Source organism: Otolemur garnettii, unplaced genomic scaffold (genome assembly GCF_000181295.1).
Source record: "Otolemur garnettii isolate 467f Iridium unplaced genomic scaffold, OtoGar3 scaffold00037, whole genome shotgun sequence".
NCBI classification, from domain to species: Eukaryota; Metazoa; Chordata; class Mammalia; order Primates; family Galagidae; genus Otolemur; species Otolemur garnettii.
Genome location: NW_003852432.1, coordinates 7,515,366 through 7,539,044, shown reverse-complemented (window position 1 = coordinate 7,539,044; position 23,679 = coordinate 7,515,366). Strand labels below are relative to the sequence as shown.

The following is a 23,679-nucleotide window of genomic DNA, read 5'->3' as shown; positions in this document are numbered from 1 at the left end:
ATCTTACTGGCTCCCTCTAGTGGCCAGGGGCACTGGTGACTGTTGTTCAGCGGGGCATGTTGCCACTCCAACTAGGTGGGGTTGTGTTAGATAGAAGGTGGGGACAGATATTATGTAGCCCATTAGCAGTTTGTGCTTTTCCCTCCCCCTCAGGATCAACTTGGAAGCCTCCAAATCACTGTTACTCAGATGATTTTACCTTTGCTTGTGTATCTTCCCTATTGTAAATGTCAAGAACTATGTCTTTTTATTTTAATGTCTTCAGAACCTAGCAGAACTATCCTTCAGTAAATATTTTTTGAACAAAATTACCCGAATATGTTACTGGAGAAGAAAAAGCACTATCATAATTTCCAAGTTTAATATTAGTCTTGGGGATAGGCAGTCTAATGGTGTCATTGTTGGTGTCTGGTCTATTATAGTTGGGAGGCGATTTTTCAAGAGGTATTAGAGTATGATGAGATTGGTTTGGTCTTTTGATGGACCAATAGCTACTTTTTTCAAGGTATGACTTCAAAAAAAGTTAAAGTAATGTAGTTCAGGTGAGTTTTGTTTTTTTGCAGGATTGTCCAGCCTTTTGCTTCTCTGAACCACATTGGAAGAAGAGTTGTCTTATGTCACATACTAAATACAGAGATACTAACAAAAGCCAATGAACAGTTAAAAATAGGTCCATGCCTAATTTTGTGATATCCACTACCACAGAAGAACAAAAAAGTCCTTATATAATTGGCATGCAGGGCCTGGGCTATGGTTGGACCCCCTGCTAGCCTCACTTTACGAGACCCACTAATGTTGTAGCCCTTATCTTTGTGCAGATCTTTCTGATATCCTTTTAAAATTGCCTTTATAATTTTGTTGCTTTCTTTAGTTTGGTTAGATTTCCTTATCTGATACATAAGCTCATTTTGTAAGTTCTGAAACAAGATTTACAAGTATCTATTCAGCAAAAGGGAATTTTTTAAAAGTATTAAAACATACAGTGATATATATGTTGAGTATTTCAAGTAAACATATCTTCCACGTTATAATAGTGCTTTTTATTTTCTGTTTTCAGTTTCTTTGCTTTTAAAGAGCTTCACTTTTAAGTTATGAGAACATATTTATTAAATGGTAAAGGGAACACTATTATGCAAAATAATGACAATATTGGAGTAGTTGACGTGACATCCAGTTAACTCATTCCCCTCAAAACTCTTTATTTTTGTTATTTTTTCTTTTTTTTTATTTTTTAAAGCAAGGGCATGTATTATTGCCCAGGCAGGAATCCAGTGGCACAATCCTGTAGCTCACTGCACCCTCAAGCTGCTGGGTTCAAGCAATCCTCCGGCCTCATCCCTGGCAGCTTGGCCTGTAGGTGGGCAGCACCATGCTGGGCTAATTTTTCCTTTTTCCTGGTAGAGATGGGGGTTTTGCTGTGTTGCCTAGGCTGGTCTCAAACTCCTGGCCTCAAGCAATCCTTCCACCTTGGCCTCCCATTTTTTATTATTTTTATAAAGTTAAAAAAAATACTAAATCTCCTATCCAGAGCCCCTGATGATAGGGGATCATTCCGTATCCTCAGAACCTGACACGTTGTATTCATTGAATGATGAACCAAAGAAAAAATAATTTTTGTGGTGATCTAATTGTTTTCTAAACCTTAATTAAATTCTTCCCACCTTTGTAGTTTTTATAATATCTTCTTACCATCTGTACATCTAAATAAAGTTTTAAATGAAATTTATCAGGAAAACGTACTAATTTGACATTACACTCAAATGAAAAAGTAGCATCACTTATAAATGATTATTAAAATATCAGAAACAATGCTATACCTTCTTGGAATGCTTGTGCTTTGTGCAGATACATCACCACAGTGTCTTGTAATATTTGAACACTTCATACCTGAGGATACTTTGTTAGCTACACAAGTAATTGCAGTCAAACATGGGGAATCATTGACTTGTTCAGGAGGAGGTGCTGAGTGGAGTCATCCTGTCTGATTAGTTACTGCCCCTGAATTACAGACAGTAAGCATCCAAGGAAAAGTCCATAAATGATAAACTTAGAAGTGAAATTTCTATACAGTTTAGCATTTCAGAACTTAAATTGGTAGTGTGCTTTAAAGGTAAGTGGATGGGCATAGTACAAGCGTAAAACTGTAGTAATTTCTCTTCATGGATCATTCACCCAATGAAGCCGAGTGAAAGTTCTAACAGTTCCATATGGTGGGAGAGCATAGCCTTCATTTGCTCAGCAAGTGTTTATAGAACTCCAGCAATGAGCAGGCCCTGGTGCCAGGTGGGCGGTAACAACACAGGCAGAGTGAAGGCAAACTGTTAAGTACAGACCAGATTCTGATACGTGCCGTGAGGGAAACAAGCACTGAGGAAAGGAGAGAGAAGGAGGAACTGCTGTCAGTGTGGTCGGGATGAGCGTGAGGAAGTAGATGACATGGGAGGTGTGCTTGCAAAATGAGGAAGAACCACTTCTTCAGAGAGCTGAGGGCAAAGCCTTTCAGGCAGGTGATGCCTGAAGGGCAGAGTCTGACACGGAAGAGCTTGAAGTCCACTCAGGAAGGACACCTGTGCAGCTGGATGGGGCGAAGCAGGCGGGAGCGAACGCAGGGGGCCTGTGAGCAGCCGGGGTTGTGTGTGATTCGTTTTTGTTTGTTTGTTTGTTTTGTGTGTGTGTGGCAGAGTCTCACTTTGTCATCCTGGATAGAGTGCCTTGGCATCAGCCTAGCTCACAGCACCTTGAGACTCCTGAGCTCAGACGATTCTCTTGCCTCTGCCTTCCACCAGTACAAGTGCCTGCCACAACACCCAGCCGGTTTTTCTGTTTTTAGTAGAGACAGGGTCTCGCTCTGGCTCAGGAGTGTGATTCTTACTCTAAAAGCAGTGGGAGGCCAGTGAAGGATTTTAAACAGAGGAGCAAAATATACCTTCAAGGAGATTTTATGTGGGCCTTTGCTTCCTTAAAGTAAGCATGGTTATTTTTATACATTTTAAGATACAGCAATATAGGATATAATTGTTTGACTTAAACCCTCAGTGTTTTATGTGGCATGGTTTTTGTTGCATTTTTTCATTAAAATATTTTATTTTTAAAATCAGTAGTAAAAGTTTACTTCTGAGACCAGCACCACCGTAGTTATCTCACTTATTGAGGAAAGACACAATGGCAACAGATGCAGAAATTTGTAGAAATAGGGGTCCATTAGAACAGAGTGACCATTTATTTCAGTTTCTGTTCAGTAAAATTTGACTTAAAAAACCCCAACTATTCTGTTAAAATAATTTCCTTCTAGAATCTTGATACTCATAGTCACTAAACACATATTTATGTTTCTCAGCCAGATGTCACTGTCGTAAGGACGTTTTAGATTGCAATACCTCATAAAGTTGATGTATATGTACGCTGATAAAATTTGAGCTTTTAGTTAATGCTTGAATGATTTTAGCAGTCTCTCCCAGTGCTTAATTCCCTTGAACTTGCTTTTTTTTTTTACATCTTGGCCTGTTCCTGAGATGATTATATTTCACACCTGCATTTTACCTATAAATTTGAGAGTTCTTCCTTTGATACTCTAATTAAGGAAATATATTATGTGAGTTTGACCTTTTGATTTCTGTCCTGTCCTTACTGTCTTTTAGGAAGACAATTAGATGCGAAGTTTATGTGCGAAGACCTCACATATTTGTTTCAGCCTAAGGATAGATCAAATTTTTCTCTAGTTTACATATAATTTAGACACGTAAAGAATCATTTTCATGACTTACCATAAAAGAAGTACTTTGCCATCATGGTCCCTTTCTTTCCCCAATCCACCCTCCTTATTCACTATTACTAGATCTTTTCACGGATAGAAATTCCTCTTCTTTTGCAATGGATTTCAGCCTAGAACCTATTAGACTGCTTATTCTGAAAGGGCAAGCTAGACGTCTAGATTTTAGAATTGAATGTATTGGGAGCAATAGATCATGTCGACACTTTCTAAAATCTGTATCTAATTTTGTTTGGGTCCATCACTGGCACATTTTAAAATTCGAATATTGCAAATCTGTGAGAGTCAAAAGAGAAAGAATACAGTTATTACAACTTATGCACAAAAAATGTGAAAGGATATGTGTTTTTTAGTTTGTGTAGAGCAGTGGTTCTCAACCTTCCAAATGCTGTGATGTATTTTCATTATTACAAAGGGGTCGCAACCCACAGGTTGAGAACCGCTGGTGTAGAGAAATCAAATGTGACTTGAATTTTTTATGATCATGAATATGTTAACAAATAATGTTTATAGAATTTCCTTTATCTTTAAAAGAGATCAGAAAGAGTATAATAATTTAACCCAGTTATGATTTGGGGTTTTAGACAAGGAAACACTATGAATAGCATTTATTGACATTATATAGGGAACAAATAAATAATTAGACTCTTTGGTCAGCCTTGTGTTATGGATTTATAACTAATGGAGAATCTCTCTCAATTGGATCAGTATCCTCTTTACTATTATCAGGAAGGCTTATGGGGATCAGGTATATGTGCAGGGGTGGGTAACTTAGATCCTTACTTTGCCTGATACCTATGGGGCCATTCTGGTGATCAGGTAGAACAAATACTTAAACCATTCAGCATCATACAAGTGGGAGGAGTGCACATAATAGATGTCAGTGCAGCTTTCATTGTGGCTGTTTAACGCTGTTTAAGTGTCCTGTGTTTTATAGCTTAACTTATACCTATGGTCTTATTTGATTTAGTACACTAGTGGTAAATCTAAGAAAAGTAATCCTCCTTGCCTAATTGCTTATACTGTTAGTCAGATCATGATCTTTTTTATATCAGGAAGTGGGAGTGATTGGGAGCCATCTAGCTAAGCTCCCCACCACAAAGTGGTGAAGGCTCTTCTGTCTTTGTTTATTGTAATTATGAATTTGGTTTTTAGAATTACTAATTTTTTTGGTTTTGTTGCCCTTTTGAGTTATCTAGTGTTGAAAATTTCATCATCATTTTTCACACATTCATGTATAATAAACTTTATCAGTAATATATTTAATAAAATGAAATAGTCTTTACCTGCAGAGATGGAGTAAGTTGGGGCAATGTGTGTGGTGTGAAAAAATAAATTCTTCATCTCTCCTTTATACCACCCTCCCTGCCAAGATTCTCACACTCTTTCTCTTTATGCTCTGCGTATCTGTATATACACCTGTTACAGACTACCACATAATTTCTTTTTCTCTAAGCATACTGTTTATCTTTCTGTCTGAATACATTCTTTGATTACTATTCCTTCTTTCCATGTTTAAACATTATCTGTTCCTCATTATCTAAGTCAGTCCTCTTTTTTTGTCTACAAGTGTTCTATTTTTTTCTTTATATTCTGCTTCTATTTTTGAACCATAGCTTATTTGTGATACCTAGACTATGTATGTTAACCTTTATTTTTGTTAAAAATCTATGTAAATCTTGATTTGTCAGTTAAATTCTAGTTCCTGTGAAGTCAGGGATTCTCCCCTCCTTTTCATGTATTTTCCAGTTAATCCGGTACCAAGCACATAAAGGAGCTCAATATTTATTACTAGTATACTTGTAGGTAAGAAAAGTGATGGAGTGTTTTTATTGGCTTAGGTGCTCTTGAAATTTAAATATTAGTAGTTTTTCTGGTTTCCCTTGAGATTAAATTTTGACAATGAAAGAGATATTCTTCAATAATGGAGGTCTGTGTTCACACTTTATTATTGGAAGGGAGGTTCCATTAAAGGATGCTCAAATACCTGCAGATTCTTTGAATAGGAGCAAATATTCATGATATGTGACCCTATAGGGTTTTATATATTCTAATTACAACAAACTCTGGAAAGTAATGTATGTGTGAAGATAGAGGGAAAACTAGACATTAAGCTGTTGAAAGATCACAAACTCACAACCCACTGGTTTCTGTTAATATATAAACTACAAATAATAGGGTAATGTCACTAGTTTTCTAACTAGAATTGTATTACTTTGAGTTAAAAAAAGAAACACAATTGGTTTCCACCTGTAGAAGGTTCAGAGGTCAATGTTAGGTATAAACACTAAAGCATAATTTGTTACAAGTATATCACAGTTGAATCTGGTTTCTGTAATACAGTGTCTGTATGACTCTGGGCATGTTACTTAACCCCTCTGAGCCTTAGTTTCTTCACTTATAAAATGGAGGTAGTGAAAAGCTATCTCAAGGCTAGAAAATACACATCTAATGTGCCAAGCATATTACCTGGTCTCTTCATAGACATCTGACACATGTACATTGTCTTTTACTATGTTTCTCTTCTTCTTCCTCATAGTAAATACACACTATTTAATCTAAAATCTTACTTAAATTTTCGCCCTTGTGCTGTATCATAGCACGTTTCGATACTTGTAACAAACTTATTTCTAATTATAATAGTAATCCAGTGGAAAACTATACTGGGAAAAAAGATGTTGTCAATGATGTGACATGAATATTCTTCAATGAGTTTGTGTTATTTTTGTTTCACTTCAAGGCAGTAAGTTCGAAAAAGCGTTGAAAAATATTTAATATTAAACTTAAAAATAAGATACTAGTTTGAGGTGTCATATAATTTTCTGAAATAGTTAAAAGATCTGTAGGTGAGAAAATAAAATTTTGCCACCTTAATTAGAGCAAAAGTATTATAAATAAAATCATTTTAATCAGGTCCTTTGAGGAGAGAGTTTTTTGGTTAAAAAAAACAAACCCTTTTTTTCCAACTCTTCCCATAAATGTTTGCAAGCATAATAGTCCCAGAGTTTCCTGCCTCAGAGAAAGGTATATAGAATGCAGTAGCCTCTTTGTAAATTGCAGATCTTTCATTATTCCAAGTAACAGCTATTATGGTATGTGATTAGCATGGCTGGCCTCACAGGTGGGAGATTAGGCTGAATGGAATCACATGACATGTGATGAAAAGTTACCAACCTCCAGCCTCTCCTCCCACTTTGTAATCCCTAATCTTAGTTTTGCTTTCATTTTCATTTCCCCACTTCTTCTGAAAATGGAGTATAGAATATTTCCTAACAAATTGAGAAGCTGATTTCTTATGTATCAAAGGAGACTTCGGATACTATTTAGCCTAGCACTCCCATACTATAGATGGAAAACCTGAGGCATCGGTTAACTGACTTGCTCAAAGAAAGCAGATTCACTAAAAAAAACAAAGATGCAGGTTTCCTCATTAAACTGACACTTTAACAGTGTCCCAAATTGTGGTGGTTATCTTTGATCTTCTTTGAAACAGGTAGATCGACACTTGAGAAAGCTGGATCAGGAACTGGCTAAATTTAAAATGGAGCTGGAAGCTGATAATGCTGGAATAACAGAAATATTAGAGAGGCGTAAGTAAAATTTACAGTTTTCCATCAATATTGGATAGTACATGTGCACATTACTGAGACGACGCTTGTCCCATAACGATTTTCAGATCCTACCCTCAGTGGATGGTGTCATCTGGGTCAGATACAGAAAGCTTGAACCCCAGCAGTTGAAACTGTTTGGGTCACAGATACTGAAAAAGATAATATAGGATATCATCCACTCATTCTTTATGAAAGTAACATAATCATTCTATTTCTAAATATCCACCTATGTCTAGTGAATGAATGGTAAGAGCAAAGATTTACAGAAATGTAACAATCGAGGAACAAATTAACCGTCTTTCATTAGATGTATTGACTTTGCCCTGCCTATTTGTGCACTTAAACTTTGAGCGAAAGTGTTACTTTTTCCTTCTTAAGACCTGCTTTAAGATTTTTTTCTCAGCTGTGTATACTGAGAAAGATTCTGATTGGTTCCACAACACTTACTTGTTTTCTTAAAGAAGTCTTTCCTAAACTTTCCCTTCTTAGTAAGAAGCCACTTTAATATTTCTTTGCAAGGTTCAGCTTGCTCTCCTGTTATATCTTTCCCCTGTCACTTCCTTGATCTCCTGCTGTAACTTACCTCTGTCACTCAGGAGACTTACCAAAACTGGAAGCATGAGTTTTCCTTAACAAATTTAGCATCTCTTCCAGCCTGTATTCGATAACGTACATAAAAGCAGGTAGTGTGGTGCTAGGCCCAAGGCAGGCATTCACTAGATGTTGTTAATTGGACCAAACTAGTGGTATGGTTAATTTCTACTAGAATTTAGTTAAAGCTTCCAAACAGGTTTTCTTTGATGCATTTCAACAGCAGGATTATAGACCTGGTTTCTATATACAGATGGACGATTTCTTCACAGTGCTAGTTTATGTATCTCTCTATTTATATACTCACCAGAAGTCAGCTAGAGAAGCCAGTCACAAATACATCTTGGCCTCCATAGTTGTGTTTTTGTATTGAAAATTAAATCCATCACTTTAAATGATCATCTGATTTATTTATGATACCTTTTTCTGGAGGAACATTATCTGAGGATAATAAGTATTTGGGGACAAAATAAAATACTCTATAGTTGCTATTTTGGGGGGGAGGGGGCAGATGATGATGATAGTCATGAGTAATGGTAATTCATGCCTATTCAGTACTGCAGGAAGATTAATAAAGCATCCTCTCTAAGGACACAGACACTAAACTAAATTGGACTAAGTTACAAAAACTACTCTACCCTGTGCCCTGCCATAATTTCATCTCAAGGGATCAAAAATAAATCTAGAAAATGTATTTAAAGGTGTTTTAAAGCTTGGTGTTAGAGATTCTATTTCTTACTTTTTGCAAGTAAAATCCCTAACTTCTTTTAGGAAGCTTTTACTATCATTTGTCATTTTCATGGTCAGAGAATTTTCTTTCACATAGTAATATCCCTCTTGCTTAGAACTGTAGAATCTCCTGTTAAAAGGTCTTCAATTCAGTAAAACTAGGTTTAGTCTTATCAGTAAGGTTACAGTGTCCATTCATTCATGTATGTGGCACCCATTGTAGTGAATTTCCTAGACATTAAGCATGCCTTGGACCGTTTTGTACTAAAGGTGAATTTTGAGAAATGGATTGCTTATTGTTTAGAGAAAGGATAACTCAGGGTGGAAGGGGCAGTGGTGACCCTCTATCTACCATGTCTGGCTAAAATTAAACAGGCATATGCATCAGAACTTGCCAGTCCTCTGCTGGGTAAGACAATTCATTGCCTGTACATCATTCATGGGTAAAATTCTATGGTGACATTTAATGGTGTTGTATCTCTGTGCCTCTCTTTTCTTAGGATCTTTGGAATTAGATACTCCTTCACAACCAGTGAACAATCACCATGCTCATTCGCATACTCCAGTGGAAAGTAAGTTTGGTTTAGTGCAGCTGAATTTTGAATACAATTATAAACTCATTATATCCCCTGCATATTCTCTTATTAATTCTACATAACTAATTGAGAAATAAGTTTTTCTTTGCAGTTATTGGCAGTCATTTAGTAAAATTAGTTTTTCTTTTGGGGGAAAAAATATTTGATTTGGAAATAGTCTGTTTCCTGTGGAAATCACAGAGGGAGAATGGATAGTCTTAAAGCAGCGCATGTTCCTACTTCAGACACCTGAGTCTTTGCAATGGTTGCAACTGAGCTAAGCAATCAGTTATTTTATGATAGGCCCTTTGTCTTTTCCATACTTGCTTCTCCAGTGTTTAGCCGAATGTTTGGCATATAATGAAAACGCAAATGGTTGGTAAGTTAGTGAGTAAATGAACTGTTAGCAGTCTGGCTGGTCAGGTCGCTGACCGGATAAGTGCATTTTTTGACAAATCAGTTTGATCAGAAAGGAGGGTTGACTGAAAGCTGTTGTAAATGGTAGATAGTGATTTGAAGACAAATTTCCTCTCATGTTGTGACATTGTTTGAAAACAAAATTCCTTTCATGTTGTATGTGAAACAGTGATGCATCATGGGTTACCTTTACAGTTTTACTGGGAAAGTTTTTAAACGTCAGAGTTTATTCTAATATACATGTGGCACAGAGATTTCTGCTTATCCTTCTGAGAAAACATGTTCAGTATTTTATGCAGAACCCAGGTATAACTATACCAATTTATAACAGAATAGAAGTAGTTCCTACTCGTTCATAGTTCCCTAAAGTTCAAAAACACATGAATTCTTTATTTATCTTTAGAAAGGAAATATAATCCAACTTCTCACCATACCACAACAGACCATATTCCTGAAAAGAAGTTTAAATCTGAAGCTCTTCTGTCTACCCTCACATCAGATGCCTCTAAGGAGAATACGCTAGGTAAGTTTAGTTTCTTAAATATTATGGTTGGCTTTGTTTTGTGTTAGGGGGAAATGAAATCATTCAGGATTAAGGAATCATACAGTTTCTTTACCTAATTCAAGTCTGTATATGGGGAAAGAAGAAAAAGGAAAAATGTGATACGTAATTCAGTTGACTTAATCTACAATAACATGAAAAATTTAATGATTATATATGCTTAGAAAATGTATTTGAAACTCACAAACGTTATATTCTATGCATCTACTTTATTTCTTCTTTACATCTGCACAGGTTGTCGAAATAATAATTCCACGGCCTCTTCTAACAATGCTTACAATGTGAACTCCTCCCAGCCTCTGGCATCCTACAACATTGGCTCACTGTCGTCAGGAACTGGTGCAGGGGCAATTACCATGGCAGCAGCTCAAGCAGTTCAGGCCACAGCTCAGGTAAAAAGTGAAAGGTATAGAGACAAAACGTTAGCGTTTAGTCTGGACCACTGAAACCATAATACAGACGAGTGGTGGGGAGAAACAAGCTTTCTCACATTGTACAGTGTCATTTTTAGATCTTAGTTTTATGATATCTGGCATTTTACTTAAGGAAATAATATGTAGGAATTACCTGATTGATAATAAGATACCTTAAATTCCAGTGATAAAAATAATAGTTTGAACCAAATAAATTAATAATAGATAAATCAAAATAAAACTGTAACTTGTAAAACTTGAAAAAAGAAAAGAAAAAAAAAACTTGAAAAAAGATCAACATATTTACGTATATATTAATGCCATTTCTGAATGTCTGTTTAAGATGAAAGAGGGACGAAGAACATCAAGTTTAAAAGCCAGTTATGAAGCATTTAAGAATAATGACTTTCAGCTGGGAAAAGAGTTTTCGATGCCCAGGGAAACAGCTGGCTATTCATCCTCCTCTTCAGCACTTATGACAACATTAACACAGAATGCCAGTTCATCAGCAGCCGACTCACGGAGTGGTCGAAAGAGCAAGTAAGTTCTGTCTTTATAGTAGCTCCATACCTTTCTCAGCACTCCCAGGAACTGGCATCTCAGCTGGGCCAACATCTATTGATCAAGCTGAATCTTAGAGAGCTAGGAAGCCCTGAAGTTTTCATTTACACTGCCATACTTTGAAAGGGTAAAGTCTTTCAAAAGTGTTAGAGTTGTTTCAGTTTTTCTGAAGTCTTAAATTGAGTTTGTTAATACGTGATTCCTGTTTATATCCTTTTGTTTATTAGGGTAATCCATTTTTTTGGCACTGATTTGCATTTATTGCCTCTTATTTTGTAATGTATTTCAAGGTGATTTAATACCTAAAATGCAAATTATATCCTCGGGATTTTTTTGAAACAAAATTCTTCATTTTGATCAGTAGCAAAGTGTCTTAATTCTTGGCTTTAGGTCCCAAAATTTGATGTTAAGAAGGTATCCCTAGATTTTATTTATGAGACGCTTGGGATGATTAAATGAGCTTTAAATATGAAAACTTAACAGCATTTGACATATTTATCCTGGGTAACTGACTATGCTAGGTGTTTATACATAATGAAAGCTCAAGTGCTAGGCCAAAAGAATTGGTTACCTAATACAAAGGAATTAGTTATCTTCTATGTATGTTTATTTTTAAATGGATTTTCTGTGAATAGATTCCCCAAAAGAATGATCAGTGTGGAATAACCATAGAAGTATCAAACATATTAAAAATTAATCTATCGTAATGACCTAAATTTAATTTAACTGTTTTTTGATAAATTTCCATATTTTAAATTACCACATAGCTAGAAGTAAATTACTTGTAAACTTTAACAGTCTTGGTTCTCTGTCCTATACATGGTAGGTATTCACATGTCAGCTGTTGGTCATAATCATTTTCATGAAGTGCTTTTGTGTATTTGAGATTTTTTTGTCTTTTTGTTTGTTTGTTGTAGAAGTGGAGTCTTGCTGTATTGCTTAGGCTGGTCTTTAACTCCTAGCCTCAAGTGATCCTCCTGCACCAGACTCCTAAAATGCTAGGATTATTGGTATGACCCATTGTACCTGGCCTGTTTTTTAGACTTTGATGAAAATTACTCAGTTTATTTAAAAATATAAGTAATGTCTGTAAGATAGCCGTAACTCATATTAATTCTTAGAAGTACTACCAACAATTTAAGTCAATGGTAAATAAGCACTTGGATTAAAAAATTCTGTTAAAAACTTTTTGGAATATTTTTAAAAGAATTTTCTTTTGAATACCTTTATTCTCCAGAAAACAAACAAAAAACTCAAACAAATATAACCCTCTACAAAAAGAAAAAGGTTGCTCTTTGGTGCTCTAAACAAGGTAACTTCTCCTGGATGGTGAACAATAACACCAATACTATTTTTTCAGAAATAACAACAAGTCTTCAAGCCAGCAGTCATCATCTTCCTCCTCCTCCTCTTCTCTATCATCATGTTCATCATCATCAACTGTTGTACAAGAGATCGCTCAACAAACAACAGTTGTCCCAGAATCTGATTCAAACAGTCAGGTTGATTGGACTTATGACCCAAATGAACCTCGATATTGCATTTGTAATCAGGTAAAAATCTGTTGTGTGTTTGTAAAAGCATAATCTGAATAAACTTGAAAGAAGAGAACTATTTCATTTTTAAGCACATTTTTACTCAGTTACCCTTACATTACTTGTATATATTTTTATTTGTAAAATGTAAGTTATTCATAATCTCAGCCCTCAGATGTAACCTGTAATTAAAGATGTTGATGTATCCCTCCTATGTACTCCACATGCATATTGGGTGACTTAATAAAATACTGCAGACTTAAACAACAGAAATTTATTTTCTCACAGTTTTGGAGGCTGGGACATCCAAGATCGAGTCGCCCGCTGACTTGGTTCCTGGCAAGAGCTAGCTTGCAGCCTGCTGCTCGTTGACAGCAGAGAGAGAGACTGCGTGAACCGTAGTATCTCCTATTATAAGGGGCCCAGCCCCAGGATTAGGGGCCCACGCTATGACCTCATGTAACCTGTACCACCACTGCACAGGCCCTGTCTCTAAATCCAGTCACATTGAGATTCAGGGCTTCAACATAAGAATCACTGGGGGGTGGGACAGAAGAATTCATTCCAAAACACATAGTGTGTGCAGATATACACATACTCACGTAGGAAGTATGGAATATATATTTTTTGTAACTGGCTTTTCTTACTAATTCAGGTATACAAAACATGGTTTTTCTCTAAGGTCATGTTTTTAATCTTCTTACAGTTGTGTTTTGTACTGCATACTATAATTTGTTTAACCAATATCTAGCTGTAAATTATTTTAAGGATTCAATTTTTTTTGAAATTACAAATGATACTATGAAGGCATTTTTAATGTAATCTATTGAATCTATCTAATTTCAAGGGTGTGATCTTTTAGAAATAACGTTGCTTTATAAATATTTGCGACAGACTACCAAAATATCTTCTAGAAATTTATTACCAAGATTCTATAAACCTGCTTTTTTCTTTCTTTTTTTGGCTGAGGCTGGGTTTGAACCCACCACCTCTGGCATATGGGGCTGGTGCCCTACTCCTTTGAGCCACAGGCACCACCCAAACCTGCCTTTTTCTAAATCCTATTAGCATTGTATATTATTTTCTCTTAAAAACCATGTACCAATTTGGTAATTTTGTATCACATGATTTTTTAATTTACATTAGTATTAAGATTAGATCTTTTCTTGAACATTTAAAAAAAATTGGCTGATTTTTCTATTTTTTGAATGCATCTTATAAATATTATAATTGGTTTAGTTTTCTCATTCATTCTAAAATTTTAATTTTGGGTACCAATAATAATCTTTTTTTTTTTGGCCGGGGCTGGGTTTGAACCCGCCACCTCTGGCATATGGGGCCGGTGCCCTTCTCCTTTGAGCCACAGGCGCCGCCCCCAATAATAATCCTTTTCCTTATGAAGTCAGCCATGTGTTAACATGCTTACAAAGGCTTCCTTTGCCATTTTCTGGTAGATTTGGCCTGTATCTTCCATGGGTTTTTATATAGCTTCGTCTATTTCTTGATATGCTTCAGTTTCTTTGCATTTAAATCTTAATCTACCTGCAGTTTATTGTGTTTCATGGTGTGAGGTGTCCATCAAATTCTTTTTAATTTCAATTTGTTAACTGTTCAACTATCATCTGATAAACATTTTTTAATATACATGATTAGGAAAAGCATATTTCATAATTATCCCGGCAATATTTATATATTTATTTATATATTTATATATTTATATCTATATTTATATATAGATTTTATTTATATATTTATATATTTTTGTAGGTTTCCTACAAAAAAATAAAATCATATTGACTAGATTTTTCTCCCTTTGATTCTAAAAAACTAGCAGGTGTTGGGTTACATCTATAGATATTTGAGGGAAAAATTGAGAACCTTCCTCCCCCAAATTTGACATCTGCAGAAGCTGTTTCTGTGCATAGGACAATGTAAAGATATTTGCACTCCTGCAGAAAATCAGAAAGGGTGGTAACCTTGTCTGAAAAATTATTCAGTCTTCTGAGAATGTAAATGAATTGGAGACTTTGGAGGGCTGCTCTAAAGTGCTGGTAATGGACAGCAAAAAATTAAAGAAGAGAGAGAGAAAGGTCATGTAGTAGATGAGTTTAGAAGTTTTAAGGAAATAGGTTTTGTGACTGAAGAAGAAGTAAAAACTTTAAGTAGGTAAATAACCAAGAAAGAAAGTTTAAAACTTTACAGTAAGAACCATCCCCAAAGATGAGTTCCCATCCACATGGTTTACAGCAAGATCTTTCAGACTTGCAAAGAGCAACTTCTCCTCTGCCCTGTTCCCCAAAAAAAAGTCTTTTAGGAAAACACTTTAGGCCTTGATTCTCACTTTAATTGTATTTTCATCAGTTTTCTAACAGTATCATGAACAGTTTGGATTTAGAGGGTTGTTACACGGCCATAATAAAAATATTTCATTTTCTTTTAACTAGGTATCTTATGGTGAGATGGTGGGATGTGATAACCAAGATGTGAGTATTAAATTTTTTTTATTTAGAAATGAAAAAAATCACAGTTTATTGTTACTTTAATTTCTTTTTACTTGTATGTATTTAATTATTGTATTTTTTCTTAGACTGAGAGTCTAAGAAAATAGGCTTGTAGTTATGGTAATGCTAGCATATATATCTTTCCAAAATAGGGTAACATCCTTGACTGTGTTTCTTACTTTAATTTTTTAAACTCATTTCATGGTTTTATGTGCAGATTATATTTCTCAAAAGTGTTATGTTGTATGAAATTATACACATCCTTTTTCCTCACTGCTAAAGAATATTGTGCTTACTAGAATCCAGTTCATATGTTACATTTAGTAAATGGAGTTATAAATCAGTTCATTCTTTTGTGAAATATGATGTTAAGGTGAAGGGTGGAATAATTGGCCATCTAGTGTGAGATTACTGTACTCCTATTAGTATAATATTTCCTACTGTACTCTGTTGGTGTCTGCTGAGAAGCCTCACTTCTGACATTAAAAAAAAAAAAAAAAGGACATTTGAAAGGAAGGCTTTTTTTTCTCTTTAGGAAACTTTAATTTTGGTTAGAGATTAAATACTGACAATATTTTTGTCTAATAATTTTGACTCCTTCCTGAATTTTATACAACTCAGCCCCCTTTTGTCCCTCTTACTCCAGAGGGGTTAAAAAAAGTCTGAATTTTGTAAAAGTACTAATAGCAATGTCAGAATCCTAAGATTAGCAAGAGTTTTAATTTGGTAAAACAATCTAAAGATGGAGGGAGGTTGGCTTGGTACATTAAAACTTGTACTTTCCCCAACCCTGGTAGGGTCCCAGCAAGATGTTGACGTAGATGGGGGGCAGACCCTCCTCCTGCTTCCCTGTCTAGGCTCACCTTAGGGCTGTTTGCGATTATTGCAAGGTACTATTGCCCAGTTATTTTAAACTTTGCTGTAAACTGTCTTCTGAGGCAGTTACTCAAAATGATTGAGATGTCTATGAATCCCAGCATCACACTCTCTCTGATTCCTCTCATCCCCAGTTGTTCTTCTGAGTGCTAAGACTTTGTGTGGAAGGGTACCACTACTTAGTATATTTTAGAGAAGAATACTTTTTCTCTACATCTCTAGGAATAGTGCACCCAGGTGGGAAACCCAGGCCAGTCCTTTGTGTCTTTAATTATAGTTAGCTTATTGTACTTTATGAGGGAGCAAATAAGGCTGAACATTAAATAAAATGTTTAAAATACGTTTACTTTATACATACAAGATTCGTCTCACTTCTTTTTGTTTTTGTGAGTTGGTATTACCTTACTCTCTAAGTAAATGAAATTAGTGAATTTTGGTTCATTATTTAGTATTATAGAATAGATTATGTAAACCTGAGACTTCTTAAAGATGCATAATATTTCTGTGCCCCTATTTTCTCATTGGATGATGAGGTTCATTAAATGAACCTTATCATTTAAACTCTACATTCTATTATATCTGAAAATTCTGATTTCACAAATTTAACTATTATTAAGTTAGATGGAATATTCTTTGGGACATATTTTAATATACTCTTCTTTAGAAGGACTAGAAACTTTTTCTTTGTACTTTTTGAAAAAATGTATTATTTCAAATTATGGGTAAATAATAGTTGTACAACTTTATAGGGTACAGTGATGTCTTTGATACACACATACAACATGGGTTAATTAAATCAGGGTGATTGGGTATCCATCACCTCAAGCATTCTTTGCCCTTCTGCTTCCTAGTGCCCGATAGAATGGTTCCATTATGGCTGTGTTGGACTGACGGAAGCACCCAAAGGCAAATGGTACTGTCCACAGTGCACGGCCGCAATGAAGAGGAGAGGCAGCAGGCACAAATAAAGGCAGCTCTTTCATCTGAGAAAGAAAAATATCTCAGCTAAACATTTTATATAGGACTTTAGAAAGAAGAGAAGAAAAAGAAGAAACAACACATTTCCAGGCAACCACTTAAAGGATTCACATAGACAATCCTATAAGATCTTGAACTTGAATTTTATGGGTTGTATTTTAATAATGTAAGTAAATTATTTATGCACTCCTGGTGTGCTATGAATATTATTCCAGTTAGCCTTGGATTATTTCAGTGGCCAACATATGCAGACATTTGTACTCCTCAACCATTTTCTTGAAGTAATGGGCATTCTGTAATTTAGACTTCAAAGAATTCCAGCGATGAAGATTTTAAGGAAAGTATTTTATATTCAACAGGTATATTCTGCTGCATGTACTGTACTCCAGAGCTGTTATGTAATACTGTATATAAATGGTTGCAAAAAAAAAAAGTCAGTGCTTCTAAAAAGAATTTAAGATAATGGTTTTTAAAATGCCTTTATAATAAGCTTTGTTTCTTTGTGAAACTAATTCAGCAGGCTGAAGGAAATGGTTCATGTGATAAAGTGGGCTGGTGTCCTCTAGAGTACCTGGGTACATAAACAGAAACTCCTGTAGGTAAAAACTAATTTGTGCCATTAGTCTTTATATGTTTCTGCATCCAGATAGAGTGCAGTTCATGGGGGTGGGGGTGGGGGGCCCAGGGGGAAAGGGTGTTAAAGTGATACATTTTTATACCAAATGTGTTTATTTTTTTGTGCAAGTAATCCTTAAAATTGGAATTGTATTAGGTGTTAAAATAAAGTTTTTAAAAAATTACTTGTATTTATACTTTACATACTTAATAATGAGAATTTCTTGATTCTAATTAACTTCCAGTTTTCATAACCTAAAGAAGCCCAGGACACAGAATGCTATGTAATCTGTGGTTTCTTTAGTAATATTTGGAATTTGTGATATGAAAAGAGAGAAAGACATTTTAATGTAAATTTGAAATTCCATGGTATTTTTCTAGAACATCTTTCTGGCTTTTCCTTCAGTCTAAGGTATGTGAAAGAAGTCTAATTACAGGAAATAAAATGAAAATAATGCTTATAGGTGTTTCGACTGGAGGCAGTGTGGCCAACTTGCATAGAGAGGGCTCCCCCCGGATTAGAGCTCAAAATTCAGCTCTGTGTTGGATTCTGCCAGTTAATTCAAATTTTGTGTCACTTTGGGCCTTACTAAGCCAGGTTGATGCTAGCTACAGGATGTCTTTAAAGCACTCCTGAGGTTTTATTCTATAGGTGCTATTTAAATTATAAATTTTGCATAGTGAAGATTTTATTTAATGTATAGTAGCGAGTCTGGTCAATAGAAAAATCCTTAAAACTTACTATATCATGTTTTTTTTATACGGAAGTTTATTGAGTCCATCAGATTTCTGCTTTAATTAAAACCACTTATGAGCCTCTTAGAACTTTTTCAGAAAACAGTGTAAAATCTATGCAATGCTACCCAGAGGGTAGGGAGTAGCTAGGGGATTTCAGAGTTCTCTCTCAGCTTTGAGACTCCATGATTCTGGGTGGCTGCAGTCTGAGTTTATAACTGTGGCAGCTACCAAAATAAGGTAGGGTCATTTGTGGGCACTCTTGATATGAAATCATGAGTATCATGACTTCATGATACTCAGTATTTTCTTGGAGACTTTATAAACCTTTAAGAAGTAATATATAACATAGTATTCAATTAGGTATTAGTATGTTACCTGAAGATGCTCTAATATATCGTTTACAGATTCTGATTATGTATTATGACTTTTCCAAGCTCATTCATTTTATAAGAATTGGTCAAAGGAAAAAGCCTTACATGCAGCCTTATTTTAAGAGAATTTCCCATGTCTAAGTCAGGAACATCCCTATTTTCCAGCTGCTATAGCTTCATTGTGTGAATTCCTCTTCCTACCAAATCCCTCAGAAAACACTTTGACAATTTTAAATTCAAACACTGAATATTTTATGAAGCATGTATAAAGAAGTAAACCAAGATTCTGTGTAAGTATTTAGTGTAACAAGTAGAACCTGTTATAACTGATTATACATAATGGGACAAACAGCAAACTACCTCATCAGAAAAAAAAAAGTGGCCAACTATTAATATCCTTTGTGACAGTTACACCAAGGGGTATAATTATTTTTGGTATTGTAGAATACACATTTAAAATATTTGTTGTACAAAACTCGTGTAACAGTTGGTGGCACAAAAAATCCTAATGTGGGTTCACAGTTTAAAGGTGGTGAAAATTGAGGCCTTACTGCTATGGCGTGTATATTAAAATGTTCATGGTGACACATTTGAAGCAATAAATGGCTTAATTAAATGCCAAAATGAAGCTGAGTGTTTGATAAGCATATAGTCATTCTTTTCAAGGGCAGTTCATTTTTTTTTTTTTTTGGCTCTTTTCTCCTTTAAAGCAAATTCCAAATATGTTAGATTTTTGACCATATTAGGTTTGTGCAATGTTAGTGCCCTTTGTCCTTAGACCTTAGAAATGGTCTTCTTGATGTAATTAATTATTTTACTCTTCAGTAAATGTCAAATTTGAATTATAAGGAGTGAGATACTCTCTGAATATGTAGACATTGCAGTGTTTCCCCTCAACTCCCAACATACAAAAAAGGAAATCAGTAGATGGGGCTAAAGAGAAAAAAAAAAAAAAAAACCTCAAAAATATTTTTGTAGCTTTGTAAATATTAAGCATTGAAATGCTGAGAATACAGATGATGGAATTGAGAGTATGTGTGTGTGGAGCAGTGGGTGGGGATGCACATGTAAATGAATAATTATGGTATTTGTGATATTTTAATAATGTTGTAATGAATGTACAGGTCACCATGGGGACCCTGAAGGGAGATGGATTACTGCAGCAGTCCAGCAGACTTCACAAGGGAGATGTCTGCCTTAGGGACTTGAACTGAGTCCTAAAGGCAAATGAAATAGGGAAGATGTTCAAGGCAGAAGAGGCTGTTCAAGCCACATGCTGCTAGGAACTTTGTTGTTGTTGTTGTTAGACAGAGTGCCACTCTTGTCGCCCTTGGTAGAGTGCTGTGGCGTTGTAGCTCACAGACACCTCAAACTCTTAGACCCAAGTGATTTCCTTGCCTCAGCCTCCCAAGTCACTGGGACTACAGGCACCTGCCACAATGCCCAGCTGTTTTTAGAGATAGGGTCTTGCTGTTGCTCAGGCTGCTCTCGAACTTGTGAGCTCCGGCAATCCACTGGGATTACAGGCGTGAGGCCCTGCACCCGTTGGCAATGCTTCTAGGAATTTAAAGTGGTCTGCAATGAATGGACATGAAGTAGGTAGCTGTAGAGTCAGGGAAAGAAGCCAAAAGATGAGCAAGAGTCTGTTCATCAAGAGCAGGAATTGTCTGATAGGAGTTGGGGCTAACACTTACATGTTGTTGGTTAACTATAGTTGTATTGTTATTTTAACAGTTCAGTGAAACAGCACTTATTAAGATGGCAAAGTAGGAATGACTTAGAGTTAGTGGGTACCTTGGAAGTTGCTCATTTCCCCTCAATTTTTGAAATGACTAGAATTAGAATTGCTGGCTAATCAAGATTTTTAGATTTCCTTATTTAGATGATAAAGTCTAAATTACTGAAATTATCATTTCTGACCCAGAGTCTTAGCAGTAATGATTTGACTCCCTACAGAGAACTAACTTAAAGTTCAAAGTAACTAAAAAATGATCTACTTTTATATTTTGTTTTTAATGGAAATTTGATGCAAGGAAGAAATATAACTCCGTCTGCCTGTTTCTATTTTAAGTAATAAGTCATGGATACCTTCCTCATACTAACACATTGGTAGGAGCGTAGGCATTATTAAAATGGTTATTTGAAAGGAATTTAGTAATGGTTTAATACATTCTTTAGAGCCATATAGCTAATCCAGTATCACCTTCTACTTTCTTCACTGCTAACAAAGGAAACTATTGAAGAGGACGTTACACACATTCATTTTTCTGCTGCTTATTAAAAATTGAAAAAGATTTGATGGAACTTAGTAGCTAGTATGGGAGGGAAGGGGGCAAATGTGAATGCTTGCGTCTGTATTGCTTTGTCTTCTCCAGCTCATGCCTACAATACTGAGTAAGAATAGCTCTATTTAGGATGCTGTAGAGTTGCTGTCTTTGAGGATGAAATAATTTAAAACACCCACAAGCTGAATATCAGTGGTAGGGGGAAAATAACAAGTGGTCATATTTTAATTCCTTTGCATCGTTAAATGTACTCCAGTAGAGGGACCCTCTGTACCAATACTATTAAACAAGAACAATGGTGATAGGTCCCAAGTTACTTTAAAAAGCTACCTTGGTCAAATATAATACAAAGGGCCAGCCAGAAAATATTTCTAAACAACCCTGAGCATAATTATGAAGCCATTCGTTAGAGTGATTTTACTATTCTATGTAACTAGTCAGTAGGTTTTAGTATGAACTTCCCAGTTTATCCCATTATAAGTTATCAAAATTTATGTCCATATCCTTGAAGCATTAGTTTATTTACTTTTGATACGATATGTTATTTACTTGAATAGTTTGAGGTTGTAAAGATAATTTTTTCATGGATGTCCCAAATGTGCCAAAAGGCTTTTTCACTTTATCAATGGTGATCATTGATAAATGTTTAGAGGAGTCCAGTGATCTGTTGAAAACGCTAAAATTAAGTTTATATATTGTTAGAAATCATATGGTTTAGATTAGATACAGAGGTAACCTTCTGACTTTATGTGGTAGCCATGTGATCAAAAAAACATTTTCAGTGAAAGAATGTTTCCTTCTTACCCACCCAGAGCAGCTAGATGAATGCCGGCATTGACTGGGGTGGAGACAAATCCTACCCCTGCCGTCCCTGTCACATGCATCAACTTTTAGGTGGCCAGTGATGCTGTACAAGTTTCAAAATACCTTTTACTTTTTGAAAATGAGTGCATGAATTGTGGTTACATTTAAGAAGCAAGGAAGCAAGAAATAAAAGGGAAAACAAGATAAATTATGTAGCTATCTTGAGGCATTTAAAAATATATAAATGGTTTCCAAAGAATTTTATATTGCAGATCTACAGAGAAGACATAAAATTTCTAATTGAAAGCATAGTTTGATAATGTGATATAACCAGTGAAAGCTAATTTGTTCATTTTAAAAATACTATTTGAAAAAAATTTAAAAATACAGGTTCCATGCCAAAGTTTCAGGTTGTATCCTAAAGAAAGTAAAAAGAAAAAACTCTAATTCATTGAATTAAACATTTAACCATTCTACCATTGTGCTCACTGAAAGTTTCCCTCCCTGTCTGTCCATCTTTTAGAATGTATGTGTATAGAGATACTTACATATACAGAGGGTGCCAAAGATATATATGCACAAGAAGGAAAAAAACTGAAAAATGTAATGCTCAATATATACCAGTAACAAAAGATGAATGCAAGTTACCTTTGAACACCTCTTGGATTGCAGAAGTCAAACAAAATTTGAGTATTACATTTTTAATACAGTTTTTTCCTTTCTTAAAATGTGTATACATTTTTTTGGTGCCCTGTGTATATAGTCTTTTAGAGGATGCAAATTTCAAAGACAAATTTGAGAGGTGTATAGGAAATTATATGCTAAAGTTGCACTTGTTTTAATCACATTCAGGAAGTGATTAAAATTCCAAGGAAGCTAATCATATCATGGCCACAAGCTGCTGAGGTACTCACTATTCTAACTTAAGTAACAGACAAATCTTAGGCAGTCATAGGTAAAAATGGTGCAGCAACTCTTGGTTGAATTTGACTTTCCCAGCCTTAGCACTTTTGACATTTTGTGTTGGATGATTCTTTGCTGTGGGCTGTTTATTGAGGGTAAGTTTGGCAGCATCCCTGGCCTCTGCAAACTGGAAGTCAGTAGCATCTCCACCACCCCTCCCCACTCCCTACCAGTTGAGAAAACCAAAAATGTCTCCAGACATTGACAAATGTCATCTGGGGGGACAAAACTGCCTCTACTGGATTAAATGTTACCAGGATGTAAAATCTTGTGGGAAAAAACAATGGGAAGTATTTGAATCTATCATGTGTAGACTTCTATAAATACAAATATTTAAAGCAATCACTTGCCAACAAGGTTGCTACATGCCACAGGGCATGGAGATGAGTACATGTTTCCATCATACAGCAGTTTATATGGTACAGAGATGTAAGTTCACTCATAGATAAAATACAGAACAACTGTGAGGGCAATAATTTTGGTAGTGTTGCAAACAAATGCAAAATGCATATTAGGACAGTAGGCTATGAAAAATAAGTAAAGCGACCAGTTGAAAACTGGAGAGCTCAACGCCAAGAGCGTGCATGTCCCATTTCAAAAAGGCAGCACTAATGTGTGGCGTTTGGGAGCCGCAGATGACTTTTACGCCAGGAATCACAGGTCTAGTGGACAATCTTAGATTGAAAGTATTAGGTTTAGATTATTTCGTTTATCTGGACTGTTCATCTAGAAACTTAAAGAGATTGTTGTGTTGGATGAATCTGTTTGAACAGAAGATAAAAGGA

General features: G+C 35.4%; 1 protein-coding gene across 2 annotated transcripts in view; it reads left to right on the top strand.

Annotated features, from left to right (window-relative positions):
* Positions 1–17,918, top strand: part of ING3 (inhibitor of growth family member 3) — a 28,089-nt gene extending 10,171 nt beyond the window's left edge. Inside the window, exons 5-12 of one of the 2 annotated variants that reach the window (XM_023513226.1) lie at positions 7,263–7,359; positions 9,201–9,272; positions 10,135–10,215; positions 10,489–10,646; positions 11,011–11,207; positions 12,589–12,781; positions 15,208–15,246; positions 16,992–17,918. In XM_023513226.1, coding sequence (XP_023368994.1) covers positions 7,263–7,359; positions 9,201–9,272; positions 10,135–10,215; positions 10,489–10,646; positions 11,011–11,207; positions 12,589–12,781; positions 15,208–15,246; positions 16,992–17,108 — 954 coding nt within the window. In that variant the 3' untranslated portion in view covers positions 17,109–17,918. Of the gene's footprint in view, positions 1–7,262; positions 7,360–9,200; positions 9,273–10,095; positions 10,216–10,488; positions 10,647–11,010; positions 11,208–12,588; positions 12,782–15,207; positions 15,247–16,991 lie in introns of both variants that reach the window. The other variant, XM_003789787.3, reaches the window with a different exon arrangement.
* The last annotated feature ends 5,761 nt before the right edge of the window (positions 17,919–23,679 follow it).